Source organism: Arachis stenosperma, chromosome 5 (assembly GCF_014773155.1).
Source record: "Arachis stenosperma cultivar V10309 chromosome 5, arast.V10309.gnm1.PFL2, whole genome shotgun sequence".
Lineage (NCBI taxonomy): Eukaryota > Viridiplantae > Streptophyta > Magnoliopsida > Fabales > Fabaceae > Arachis > Arachis stenosperma.
This window is the reverse complement of record NC_080381.1, coordinates 9,905,702-9,920,723: the sequence shown is the minus strand read 5'-3', so window position 1 is coordinate 9,920,723 and position 15,022 is coordinate 9,905,702. Positions and strand designations below refer to the sequence as shown.

Sequence of the window (15,022 nt, the reverse complement as noted above, 5' to 3'; positions counted from 1 at the left end):
AGTGATGTTTGGATGTATTTCAAGTGATGTTTGAGTGTATTTCAAGTGATTTTCATACTATGTTGTTTTTTTTTTTTTTTGTAGGAGATCTATTTCCTCAGAAAGTCAGTTATAAGAAACTTTCTGAAGAGAACAAACAGATTTTTAGAAGATTCCAGGGTAAGACTCTAAAAAATCTGACAGATGAAATGATGACTATTGCTGTTGAAAATGAACAGGATCGCCTCATGTTCAAGAGGATTTTCATCCTCTATATACAGATGGCGTTCCTGTTACCAATCACAATAAACAAAATCTCTCCTGTGCACCTGGCACCAATTTTTAAGATGGACACAATAAAAGAAGGCAACTGGGGAGGACATGTTCTGAATTTCATCATCAATAGCATAACAGATTACAATCTGAAAAAGAAAAAGTCAATCGACAGCTGCCTATTTGCCCTGATGATAGTCTACTTCCATCTATCAAAAAATAAGGACAAGAAAGGGGAAGAAAGACCTCCACATTCCTGGAGTGCCAACTGGACTAGAGAGCAGTTGGTTGAAAGAATGAGAGCAGAAATGGATGAACATATGGTAAGTGAAAAGAATACCTTGGGTGTATTTTATTTAAGTGAATGCTGTTAACTAACATTTCTAATGTTTCAGGAAATTGTAAAGATGGCCGAAACAAAGGAGAAATTAAAGCAAATGAAGAAAAAAGAAAATAAAGAAAAAAACAAAAAAAAAAACAAAAAACAAAAAAAGGAAAGCAAGTTCATCATCATCATCTGAGATTGAAACATTCGAAGCTGAAGTCTATTCTTTCTCTGATTTTGAGACTGAAGAAGACTCAGAGGGACCAAAAAGAAAACAACCCACCCGAACAGTCAAAAAGTAAGTAACATATTTGGGTGTATTTTGTCAATTTTAGGGTGTATTTGTCACTTTTAGGGTGTATTTTGTCACTTTTAGTCTTTTTGTTAATAATTATTATTTGCCTTCCATAAGTGAATCCAAAAAAAGGAAGAAGAATCAGGAAGATTCTGATTCAGAAACTGAATCGAATGATGATTAATGTTCTAAAATTGTCATCGTTTTCTTTTCTGTTTATTCTCGAAATTTCTTGTATTAACATTGCGTTTCTTATTAACTTTCAGAAGCGAAGAATCATCACCAGTAGAAAAACAAAAAACAAAGAAAAAGAGCAAGCTCGTTGTTGAGGATTCATCTCCTGAACAAACTCAATCCTATCATGGGTAGGATACTTTGTAAAGCCATAGTACCATTTACTTCAAAATTATATTTGTTAACATGTTGTTTTTGCATATATTGTCAGATCTAAAATTGGAACTGAAGAATTAAAAGAATTGTTGAGGGAATCTAAAAAGAAGAAGAACAATGAAAAATCTGCTGCACAGGGGTTTGTTATGTTTGGGGTGTATATTACCGATTTTAAGGTGTTTTTGTTGCTAATAATTGTTTCTGGTTTCCTAGGGAGAAGGGAGCTGACCTGCGATCGACAAAAGGTCACTATGACTCATCTGAGACGTAAGAACCTTTATTTGATAAAATCTTGTTATCCTGATTTAACCGTATGGTATTTTTACTGAATGATATCTATTCTATGTTTAGAATACCGGACGTAAACTTAGGAAGTGATGATCCTTTGTCTTAAGGACATACGGATCAAAGCAGCATAAACAAACCGGCAGAGAGCATATAATTTATCTTTCTAATACCTGTTGTTTTTATCTTTTATTACCTTCTGCTTCTAATTCTGTATATATTTTTTTAGAAAAAAAAAGTCCTTCAATGTTTTATTCGAGAAAAAAAAAGGCAGGAACAAAAAGCAAAAACTGTAGCTACGTAAGTTATCAAAAAACAAAGCCTGTGTTTCTTTTGAATACTTCGGGTGTATTTTTGACTTTCTTTGGGTGTATTTCAGGTTGAGTCTATTTGAAGAGTCAGCCAATGAGCCAGCTGAAGAGAACATGATAGTTGTGCGGGTAGAGACACAGTCACAAACTGAAGCGCTTTCAATGTGAGTTTTTCAAGAAAATTTCAACCTTATAACCATTTTATTTTCGTGGGCTTTGTTAACCTTTTATTTTTTTTCTTGTTTAGAGTTCCGATTTAAGTTTATCTACCACTGTGCCAGAAATTGAACTAACCCCTATGCCAGAAATTGAACCGACCACTGCAAAGTCTCCAAGTGAAAAAATTAATGAAAAAACTATAAAATGGTAAGGATTAATCTTGTGGTGTATTTGTTTATTGTTTGGGTGTATATTGTCCTTGTTGGGGTTTATATCCTCACAATTATTCTATAACACTGCAGCACTCCAGAACCACTGCCAAAAACTGAAGAAAGCACACCCACGCTTCCACCAGCTCCATCTAAAGTGTAAGTTCAGCAGAGTAAGATTTGCTTTTTAATATCATTCATCTATTCTTATTCTTATAGTACGTTATATCTCATCATGCAGTAATCCAGCCCCAGAAGATGCTGCTGCACTGATGATGATGGCATGGACAGCATCATACATTCCTAAAGACAGTATGATGCCATCATTCAGCCTCAGCTTGACTGATTCAAGCCAAGAAGAAGCAGCAACGCAAGAGGGGGAGAGGGCGAAAACTCTTGAAATGCCAAAACTAATAGAACAGTTAGGGGAGTTGGTAGAAAAAATTACAGGTAATAGGGTGAAAATAGAAGGTAAAACTCCACAGATTTATAAGCAAAGTGGCGAAGAAAGTTTTGAAAAGTTTGAAACTCCTGCGAGGACAAATGAAATGACTGCTGAAATGAAAGAGAAATGCTACATTTGGGTCACACGTGCGAAAACATACGCAGATGGAAACACTAATGAGTATGACGCCGTGTGCACACTCAATGCCCAAGATCGATACATTTTGTCAAAAATCCACTTCGCATCTCTCAAAGCTGATACACATATAGAAGTTGAGCTAATATTAGAAAAATATTAATAATTTTATCATGAAAAGTAACTGCAATATTGATTTATGTAAAATTGATTTGGGCTTTTATTTCTAGATTGTCTCCACCATGTGCCTCATCCTTAACCAGCAAAACATTAAAAGGTTTCAAGAAGAAATATACTGTCTCCCCCTAATGTTGTGGTAAGTTGTACTTCAACGAATCTTGGGTGTATTTTCTATATTCATTTGGGTGTATTTTCTGTATTCATTTGGGTATTTTTTCTATATTCATTTGGGTGTATTTTCTGTATTCATATGGGGATATTTTCTGTCTTCATTTGGGTGTATTTTTTGTATTCATTTTGTGTTTCACAATTGTTGCAGAACATGGCCATTGGAAATCATCCAGAAGGGATATTCTTACAGCCTAAAACTAATAAGCCATTCAGGGTGGAAGACTACCCAATGTTTATACCCTTCTTGGACCTTAAAAAATTAGCATCACATCCTTATGTAAGTTTTCATTTCTAAAACTTCTTATTACCATTCTTTACTTATGTGCCAAATAAACTAAAACACTGTTCAATGTGGACATGCTTCAGATTTTTGCACTTGTTTGCTATTCAAACCATTGGTGGTTATGGGTGACTGATACCAGAAAGAAAAAATTTTTTATACTCGACCCATATCACAAGACTTGTCCATCCGATGAAAGAATGAACATAAATAAATTCGCTGTAAGTTGTTTCTGTGTTCTGTATTTTAATATTTGGGTGTATTTCTGTTCAGTATAAGGTGTAGGTTTGTGCTCCTTTGGATGTATTCTTTTATTAAATTTATTCATATATTACTGATTTATTTTGTATTTTAAGGGATGTGTAATTTCAAAAATGAGAGTATATGCTGGGGGGCACCTCTGAAGAGAAGGGATCACGAAATTCATCCACCATACATTAACATCTCAGGCCAAAAGACAAGGTATAAATCTTTCAATCTGAAAATTAAATTTTCCTATATGTAATTTGCTAATTTATTTCATGTTTTTCAGCTATAACTGTGCTATTTATGTAATGAAGTGGCTTGAGATAATTCAGTCCGAAAATGTTAAAAGGGGGAAGTATGAGTGGGACAACTGGAGCTAGGTAATTGTATTTAAAAACTATAAACTCTGTATTACCTTACTAAATTAACATGGTTGATTAAAAAAAATTCTTTTAAACTTCAGGACGAGGTGGATCATTATAGAGTAGAATATGCTTTTCGGATTCTATTCAATGAAATGAATCAAAACAAAACTGAAGCCATTAGGGGAAGTGATGCAATAAGACTGTCCAAGCCATCCTCATTGTTATTGAGTCCATATTGTCAGATAGATTCTAATGATATTGACACTGATTAATCTAACTGTTATAGTGTTGTAAGAAATTGAACACATGTTGTAAAAATTTGCCAATTATAATACAATTTATTGTAAAAAAAAAATTCCATAATTAAACTCTCTCTGGTATATTCAAAATGTCTGAATTACAAGTACTATAATATGAAGGAAAACATCAAACCAGATATACACAACCCATAACTTGACATTTTACACCCAAAGAAAGTTGAATATACACCCAAACTTCTACTCCTGATGCTTTATCCCTAAAACACTAAACCCTAAACTCTAAACCCTAAACCCTAAACCCTAAACCCTAAACCCTAAACCACCCAACCTACTATACACCTAAATCATCAAAATTTACACCCATAAAATCACATTTTACACCCAAGGAAAGTTAAATATACACCCAGACTTCTATCCCTGAAACCTAAACCCTAAATCCCTGAAACCTAAACCCTAAAACCTAAATCCTAAACCCTAAAATCCTAAACCCTACACCCTAAAACCCTAAACCCTAAATCATAGACCCTAAACCCTAAACCTTAAACCATAATAAATAAACAAACAATAATTTATAACATAAACAAGAGAATCTAATATATATATATATATATATATATATATATATATATATATATATATATGTGTAAAATGTCAAACACAAGAAAATTCAGAAATACACCCAAAAAACTATGCTTTACACCCATATTCTGTAACTAGACACCCAAAAAACTATCCCCTGCTGCTGGTTCCCTGAACTGATAATTCATAACACGTCTTTGATATTGGCTGGAATTCGGATGCACCACTGATGCAGCATCAAAGAGGTTTAACTGGAAATAATAAACTCACATATTAACAAAAATATTAACAAGAAAATTAAAATCAATCACCACCTTGTTTAGATCTTTTGTTTTCTTCTTCTTTGAGACATTTGCAATTTGTTTGTCCAACTTTGAACCTAGCCTATTTTTTGGACGTCCTCTTGTTCGAACCCCTGGAGGGCTTTGAAGCACATTAACGGATTCCAAGTTGGCATCTTCGTGAGATAACGAACATGTCCCCTTTCTTTTGGCTTTCAATTCTTCCATCTCAACCATGACCTTATCGTATGCATGGTGCAGAATGGCAGTCAGCTCCTCTGATTCTGATGTAAATTCGCAAATATTTTGCGAATGAAACACCAATTCATCAAACCTCTTGCTTCTTGGCTCTAACAGTGGCTTGTCGTGGCTGCTCTTGATGTGTGTGTGTCGCCTCTTTACCTTCTTACTCCATCGTTCTAATATATATCTCACTGACACTTGGGTTACTCGTTCAAAGCTTAACACGCTTAGTACTTGACGGCACAATATGCCTCTTGACTCGAATAATAAGCATTGGCATTTCACCTCGGCTGCTACTGAGTTGTAAGTAACCACAAACTTGTTGAATATTGAGCTGCAAAATTGTTCTCCAACTTCATATACTGAATAGCCTAGAGCGGAGTTCGTTAATCTTGTGATGCAATTTGCCTTTCCTCTTAATTATGCTTGGAATTTCCTAAACTTTTGGTGAGTGTACACATGTTAAAACTGAGCTTCAATTGAGGATTTTGTTGCACACGGTATGACTGTATGAAAATCTGCAGCATCCGATTCTCTCTCTGCTTGCTCCCTGCTTCCGAGGCAATTATCGTATTGTTTGATAAATTGAATAAGCGAGCTGTTCCGTGTAATGAACTTGTTAAAAAATAAATGCATGCTCTCGCTCCTTTGTGTGCTTCTCATCCCTGTCCAGAAGTAGTGATCCAGATAAATTAGAACCCATATATGACGGTCTTTGTAAAGATCTACATAGTACACCAAAATAAGGCTATAATACACCCAAAAAAAAATATGCAATTTACACCTCTGCTACAGATTTTAAATAACATTACCTGAAAGCCACTTGTTGTCCACAAGACCATACTTCAGTAGAAAATCATTCCAATTCCTATCAACTGAGTCTTTGGTATGAGAGTTCCAAACAACTTGGCTCATTTCTTGTTCAATTTATGCGTGTCCCTTATACCTATTTAATTTGCTTGGAATCTTCTTCGTGATGTGCAAAATACACCAACGGTGAATTGTTGTTGGCATACAAGCCTCTATAGCCCTTTTCATTGATGCGCATTGATCGGTGAGAATCCCTTTCAGAGCATTTCCTCCCATGCAACGAAGCCAATATTGAAATAACCATTTGAATGATTCAATTTCTTCGTTTTACATCAAAGAGCATTCAAGAAGTGTTGACTGATTGTGATGATTCACCCCGACAAAAGAATCGCAAACCAAATTATACCTGAAACAAATTACCATAGTGCAGAATGAGAAATCATTATGTACACCCAAAAACATCCAATATACACCTCTGCAGCAGATTCATAAAACAACATTAATTTAGCATCATAAACAAGAACAACATATTACCTATTGGTATTATAGGTGGTGTCAAATGAAATAACATCTCCGAAATACTCAAAGGCAGCTCTGCTTCTTGCATCGGCCCAAAAAACCAGCTTAATTGATTAATCGTCCTCGAGTTCGAGCTCGAAAATGAAATTCTAAATCTTCTCTTTCATTCTTAATAAATATTTTCCGAATTCCTTTGCATATTCTTGTTTTGAAACATTCCGCACTTCTCTCGTGATGTAATTCTTCACATCCTTTTCAATAAAATTTAACTCACGGTGACCCCCAGCTGCCGCAACAAATGATTGGTAAGTTTTGCTTGGTTTGATACCAGCCTCCTCGTTATTCTCTATTGTACGACGAACGGACATGCTTAGTTTCCTGTGCTATTTGAGCATCTCTACTTTACTTGGACAACAAAGGTGTGAATGATGCAGCACAACCTTTGAAATGATCCAAGCACCAATATCCTTCAACGTGTGTATATAAATTCTTGCAGGACAGTTTAAACTAGCTCTGGGATTTGTCTTCTCGGTCGGAGATATTTTAGATTTTTATTTTCCCTTTCTGCTACATGTAATCAATTGATTCTTAATCTCGTTTCCCTTTTTATTTGTGCTCCAAACTTTTGTAGAAAAATTTGCAGGCTTGGCATAGTCCTTGTAAAATTTTCCAGCATCTTCAAGGTAGTAAAAGTCATTCCAACCTTGGGAACAAACTGGTCATCAACAACACAGAGAGGCTGCAAAATACACCATATCGAAAACTAAAAATACACCCAATAACTTCTGATCTACACCCAAACGACAACAACTGAACTAAAATAACAAGAAAAGGCATAAACTGCAAATATACCCAAACTTCCCCTAAAATACACCCAAAAGGTTCTGATATACACTCCAACGTCTGGTATAAAATGCATAAGATTAATCAAAACTAGAACATTACATTCAATTCACAGTCAATATTCACGCATTAATTTCACAGTGAATGTTCACGCATTATTCAGCTAGACAATCACAAACGACTAACTGCATCAAATTCAGATTCAATAATTAACTGAAACTAAAAATCACACCTCAGGGATTTCATTCGATTCAAATTCAAAATCTACTTTGGAGTGGTTCATCTGACAATCTGAAGTTGAATCATCCATTATCTTCAAAACGATTTCAAAACATTAATTCAGATATCATGAAAATCGAAAAAAAAAACGAAGCTAGAGTACAGAGAGAGAAACGCACGTAAATGAGGAATAAGAAACCAGAGATAAATCACGAAAAAGGACGAATGAGAAGATACAAGAAACACAGGAAAAGGATCGAACAAAATTGGCAAGAGATTCGACGAAGGAGACGAAATCTTTTGAATTTTGGAAGTTATATATTTGCGCGTTAATTGATTTGGATTGATTTAATATTCTGTTAAATAGGCGCATGAAAGACAGATGCCACAAGAGGCGCATTTAGGGTAAAGGACTTGTATAGCTTGTAAGTCTTAATTGCTTGTATGCAGAGATTATTCGAACATTATATTATGCTACTTTTGTTTAAGTATTATATGTTGTTTCTAGTAAGACAATAAAATTTAATATTAACTTTTGGAATGGTAGAAAGACAATAAAATTTATTATTTTTATCTAATAATTAATTAATAATATTTAAAAATATAAATTAAAAATATATTGTTAAACTAAAAATATTAAATTGATTATAAAAAATGCTAGTCTTTCAACTTTTTTTCTTAACTCCAATTGGAATAAATTAAAATAAACCAAACAAAACACTTACTCTTCATCATCATTTTACTTAATTGTTATATACAAATGTTTACTAAAAATATAATATTAGATTGAAATAAAATATATATTAATGTGAAACATAATAATATTTGATCATTTTAGTATTTTATACTGCTATCATAATAGTACAAAACGTTATTGACGTTTTGTAAAAAAAATATTATTTTAATTATATAAAAACAAAATATTACTAACATTTTATAAAAAAATATTATTTTAATTATATAAAGACAAAACGTCAAACACTTATAACAATATATAACGCATAACTTAGATAATCTTTAAAGAATTCATCACTCATAATCTAATATATAAAAATAAAAGTTCCAAACATGTCTTGTTAAATTAAGAAATTATTAATCCAGGAGATAAAATCATCTATGTATTTAATATACGTGTGAAAGTAACAGATACCCACTCCAATTAAATATTTGCTATTTTTTTACTTGTATTATGTCACTTTTCATTTTTTTATATTAGGTTGATAATGATATTTTTTAAATTATAAATTGTTGGAGTGTTAATTTTAAATATAATATTATTTAATTTAAGATAAAAAAAATCGGACTATTTGATTTTCTGTTTTAAGAATACTAAAAATTTTGGAATACGAAAATTAAATTTGTTAATTTATGTATCTTTCACAATTTTTAAGATACAAAAAATTATAGTATTTGAGAAGATTACGTTTTTTTTTTCATTTTTATAGACAAAAAAAAAAAGAGCCGCATTAGTTGCTCGATAAAAGGTAGTGTTATTTAATATAGGAAGGCATTAGCGCTCTATCAAAAAGTTATTGGCAATATATGGTGGAGGAATAAAGGGTTAAATTTATTTTTAAAATTTCATCTGTTTCTTAAACTAATTTTTAAAAAAAATTAATTAAATTTATTTTTAAAAAATTTTAAATTAATCACATTAATTTTTTTATTATTTTTGTTATTAACTATATTAAAATTTATTAATGTGACACATTAAATGATATTATATTGATCATAATACATATTTGATCGTTTTAATTAATTATTAGTATAATAAAATTTTAAAATTATATCAAATGAATCTTAAATTGAAGAGAATCTTAAAATATTAAAATTTTTTAATCTAAGATTAATTTTATATAATTTTATAAACATATTATATTACAATTAATTAAAACTGCTAGATATGTATTGTGGTATCACTTAATATTTATATTAATAAATTTTGTTGTTGTCAACAACTAAAGTGATGAAAAAACTAATTTCACTAATTTAAAATATTTAAAAGACGAATTTAATTAAAAATAAATTTGATTATTTACTCTATAGCATAGCCATCAATAAATATAACTATTCCATTAAAAGATGATTTAGAGAATATTCTTCTTGAGTTGTGCTTTTTCCGCTATGACAAGGAGACATGAAGACAACTCTTGGGGCTTTGAAATCATAACCATATGATCAGCTCCGTTGATTTGTCGCACCTCAGAAACCCCAGAATTTTGGATCATCCATTGCTGAAATTCCACTGGAATTGCCAAATCATGGCTACACACAACATAAGCACACTCAACCGACCCAAATCCCTCCTTGGAGAAATTTTCTGCCTTTGACAATTCTTCAAAAAACAGTGACCCTCGCCTTATTAGGCTCTTTGCTAACTCCAAATCCTACAAGTATTATTTTCACATCATCATAAGTTATTTTAAGTAAGCTAAGAAAAATGAAAGTACCTCAGCAGAAGAGTGTTGATAGAACATGGTAGACAAGGTATTGGGGCCAAGCATCATCAATGTTTTGCCTCCATACCATGATATCTCAGTGTCTGATTCCCTATTTCCATATCTCTCAGTGTGCTATATATACACAATAATCCAAATCAAAACCAATTTTTCTTACAAGAAATTTTAAACAAGCAGAGATCATATTTAGTTCATACCTTCTGTAAGACATATGAAGGGTTGTGGATGGTATCGGGAATGAAAGCCGAAACGAAAACGGCAAATTGTACCTTGTGGGGAAACTTGTCCATTGCCATGGCTATGCTTATTCCTCCAAAGCTATGACCCACAAGAACAACCTTTTCCTCGGGAGCAAGCGAGGCCAGAAGCTCTAACAGCGGCTCTGAATACTCCGAAAAGGTTTCAACTTGCTCTATTTGCTTTGTGTTGATGCCGCATGCGGCTAGGTCTAGGGCTGTCACCTTGTGCCCCTTAGACTCCAACGCTGACTTCACCTTGTACCAACACCACGCTCCATGGCACACTCCGTGCACCACAACGAAATGCTTTTTTATACTCTCCATCTTTTCTTCACTGGTTGCACCCGCTTTAGGTTACGTCTTAATAATTTGCCATTTATCGTTGTTGCCTAATAATACTTTATATAAAAGGGAGCCACACCTAAAACATCTTCTTTTTTAGGTATTTTTTAATAATTAAAATTTACTTTGTTTTCACAATTGTAGCTAATGATGACATATCTAAGCTTTGAAAGTAAGAAGAATTTTTAGCTAACGTTCTAAATAAGTTGTTTCATATGAAATTAATTTTTAAAAATTATTATTTAATAATTTTTATCTATTAATTTTACGTAAAAATAATTAGGCCAATCCTATTGTGTAGATGGTCAAAAATTTTTATATGTATAAATTTAAAGTGTTAAAATAAAATTGGACTTTGACTATAATAATAAAATCTACATTGATGGATAAATTATTACTGATGGACTCACTATTTAAATTGTTGCAGAAAAAACACTGACACCAATAAAAAATTTTAAAGTTTGTGTCTCATTGTAAATATAAAAAAAAAAAGCTTGTGTCTCATTTAAATTAGTTAATCTAATTAATATTTAATGAAATTTTTTGCATTAGGCCAGTTACTGAAATTTTTGGATTGGACTTAGGTACTAACTTTTTACGTTAGTTCAATGTTTTGTTGTTGTGATAACAAATTTTAGGTTTAAAAATGATTATTAATTAATAAAATTAAAAAAATTATATTAATTTTTTAGAAATTTTTTTTATCAATTTGAATAATATAAATTTAATTTATCCTGTATAACAAAAAATACTATGACTTTAAAACTTTTTTTAGCCAAATTTTTTAATAAAATTATTCTTTTTTCTTTGTGCATAAATTTGATGTAATAATGAAAAAAAATTAAAAAACAATAGTAATAGTTTTTTTAATATAGAAATATATATTAGTACTTAATTAAGGAAAATTGTAATAAGTCATGTAAAAGAGGGAATAGACATTATTTTATGACTATTTCTATTATCTTTTAAATATTTTTCTTATTATCACATTAAATTTACGTAACAAAATATTTTAAAGACATAATATATTTGTATCATTATTTTAAAAAAAATAATGTAAAATGCTTCTCATTTTATTTTTTGTCACTCAAGATAAATTAAATTTATATTATTTGAAATTATAAAAAAATATCTTTAATAAATCAATCAAATTTTATTATATATATAATTAGAAATTTTTGTTCAAAACTTTTTTTAAAGTAATAGTATTTTGTAAATATTCATAATTACAATATAAAATAAGAATAGCAAAAATATTATATAATAAAATTTATTTAACAAAATCAATACAAATAATAATTTTTAAACAAAGAAAAAGTTTTATATTGACATAGAAAGTATGATATCAAATTTAAGTCCAAAATTTAACTAATGTTATGACTGAACACCCACAAAAATTATTAATACTAATTAAATCCAATTTATCTAATTTAAAGGATACAAAAGTAGTAAAAAAATTATTAATACTAATTAAATCTAATTTATCTATTTTTGCATCCTGTTTCTTGCGGCAACAATTCAAATGATGGGGCCATCAATAGTAATTTGTTTATTAATGTAGGTTCTATTATTAAAGACAAAATCCAATCTTATTTTAACACCTTAAATATATACATGTAGATATTTTTGACCATCTAGACAGTAACATTGGCCAAATAATTATATATGCATCTTCATCTTAACTAAAACTTGCTTAAGTCTTCTTGAAGTATGCAAAACTACGAGCAAGTTGTATAATTAAAACATGTTTCAAATTTCAACTTGGTTTACCTAATATTTTTAGTGTTTGTTATGATATTTAAAAATTAATGTCTAACTTATAAAAATAATTAAATAATTAATATTTAATTTTAAAATATAAAAATTAATAAATTAAATAAAAATAAAAATAAATACCATAATTAGCCTTATTTTGTATGGCCAATAACATATATAAATGGGGTGCTGATATTTTTTTTTTTTTAAAGGAAAAGTTCAACATTGAAATGGAGCAAAACAAGTCAGAAAATAAACAAAGAAATAACTCCTATATCATTTCCGGCATAACCATCAACAACACGAGTTATTGACCACACCATTTCGTAGCACATAAAAATGATTGAGCCACACAATCTCCAATTCCTATTGTTTTTCTCTGAAAAATAATCTCATTCAATCGTAGCCAAATATTCCACATAACTGAGAAGAACTCAACCATCCAACTCCTATGCACCTCTTTTTTCAGCGGCATCAATCTCCAACTCTCAAAGTGATCTTTCAAAGAATTCGGTGCAGTCTACTTCTGTCCAAACTCTGATATCCAAGCACACCACACCTGCCAAGAGAACTCACACGTAATAAATAAGTGTTGTAAATTGTCTACTTCTTTGTTACACAAGACGCACAAATTATCATTCTGCTGTAGAATTCCCAGCCTACTCTGATATGTTTATTTTGGCGTGGTAAGTTTTGGATAAACTAGTGAAGGCAGAATTAGAGAACATAGTTACGAAGTACGGATACTTCACTGAGTTGTCGTGTTTGTGTGTCGTATACATTTTGGATACGATATTTGCTGACATTCGTCTGACACGTGTGTCTGCTGTATCCAACCGTGTCTTAATAAAAAATAATAAAAAATTATTCTCTAGATACACTTAGACACACCTAAATACAATCACGTGTCAGCGTGCCCAAATTTATTTTTAATATATATTCTTGAAATAAATTTAAATATAGTATATATTATTATTTATTAAAATAAAAAATAATTTAAATACTTGATATAATTAAAATAAGACATTAAAAATAAATAAAAAATTAATTTATATTTTAATATCAATAAAATATCAAAATTAAATATCATTGAGATTTATCTAAAAAATACTTTATATTTTATATGTATGCATGTTTCCGTTTTCTTATAAAATTTTAAAATTCACGTGTTGGCGTGTCCGGTGTCGTGTCGTATCTCATGTGCATCATAGGAATAGAGAGAACAGTGTAGTAATGTTTTTAGATTTTTATTTAAATAAACAAAATAAATGTTTTATTTACCAAAATAAATATTTTTAGTATTTTGTCAGCTCTTAGTGCAGTCTTAGTCACTTGGGATTTATAAAAAATAATCAACAGGCCTTCTTGTGGGGTCACATGTCGTCTCAGGTTGGTAAAAAAGAAAGACTAGAACTTCATGGTCTCAGACTCAATAATAGCAAAGGCTATAGGAAGGATGTTGTTATTACCGTCTTGTGCCACTGTAATAAACAAAACACCACCATATTTTTCATACAGATGCGTATCATCGATGGAGAGAATGACTTGCAATGCTTAAAAACTTCCATACAAGCAGAAAAAGCCCAAAATGCCTTATCAAATATGCTGCAATCATGCACCATAAGGTGCCAATCGTAGTATGGTATAACGAACATTGATCTCACACATCATTTTGGGACAACAATTCTGTAGTACTTATAGCAACTTCGATATTTTATTGTATGATTCCTCCCAATCACCGTATATCTGGACAATTGCCTTTTGCTTCGCGATCTAGACCTTTCTGTACGAGGATTTGAAGTGATAGTTTTGCCTTACTGCACCTTGTAAGACAAAAATGCTAAAGAATGAGCTGGACTATATCAATGACAGAATGACACTGCAGATGAGACTGCTGTCCAACTATTAGTAGTCCTGAGACATAGTGGGTGAAAAAATATTTTGGTAATAAATAAAATTTGTTTTATTTATTTTTAAAAAAATCCACTTATAATCAAATATATATCCACTATTTCTCATATAGGATTCTCACACTCAAATATCATCCCAGTATTACTATTTCTTATATGACAATTAGGATACACATTTACAACCAAATATTTACTACTACTAGAGATTTCGGAAGAAAAAAAGTAGAGAAGAAGAAGAGAAATATTTGTGAAAAATATAAAGGGTTACACATCTTTTTATAACGGGTGAAAATTTGCCGTAATGTATCTCGTTTATACTGTAAACGTCATAATTCTTCACGTATCTCGTTTACAATATAAATGAAATAAAATTGCACATATCTTATTTATATTGTAAACTAAATATACACGTCTACCATTTTCGTTTACAGTGTAAACGAGATACGTGCAATCTTATTTCGTTTACACTGTAAACGAGATAAGAGATGCGACGTATTTTGCTACAAAATGTATAT

The 15,022-nt window shown here is 30.9% G+C and overlaps 1 protein-coding gene across 1 annotated transcript; it reads right to left on the bottom strand.

Annotated features, from left to right (window-relative positions):
- Positions 1 to 9,797: 9,797 nt before the first annotated feature.
- On the bottom strand, positions 9,798 to 10,886 carry LOC130979725 (polyneuridine-aldehyde esterase-like). The gene is made up of 3 exons (XM_057903247.1): positions 10,459 to 10,886; positions 10,253 to 10,375; positions 9,798 to 10,189 (listed from the first exon to the last, which is right to left on the bottom strand). Exons 1-3 carry the CDS (start codon positions 10,822 to 10,824, stop codon positions 9,890 to 9,892), a joined length of 789 nt encoding a protein of 262 aa, XP_057759230.1. The 5' UTR covers positions 10,825 to 10,886; the 3' UTR covers positions 9,798 to 9,889.
- Positions 10,887 to 15,022: the final 4,136 nt, after the last annotated feature.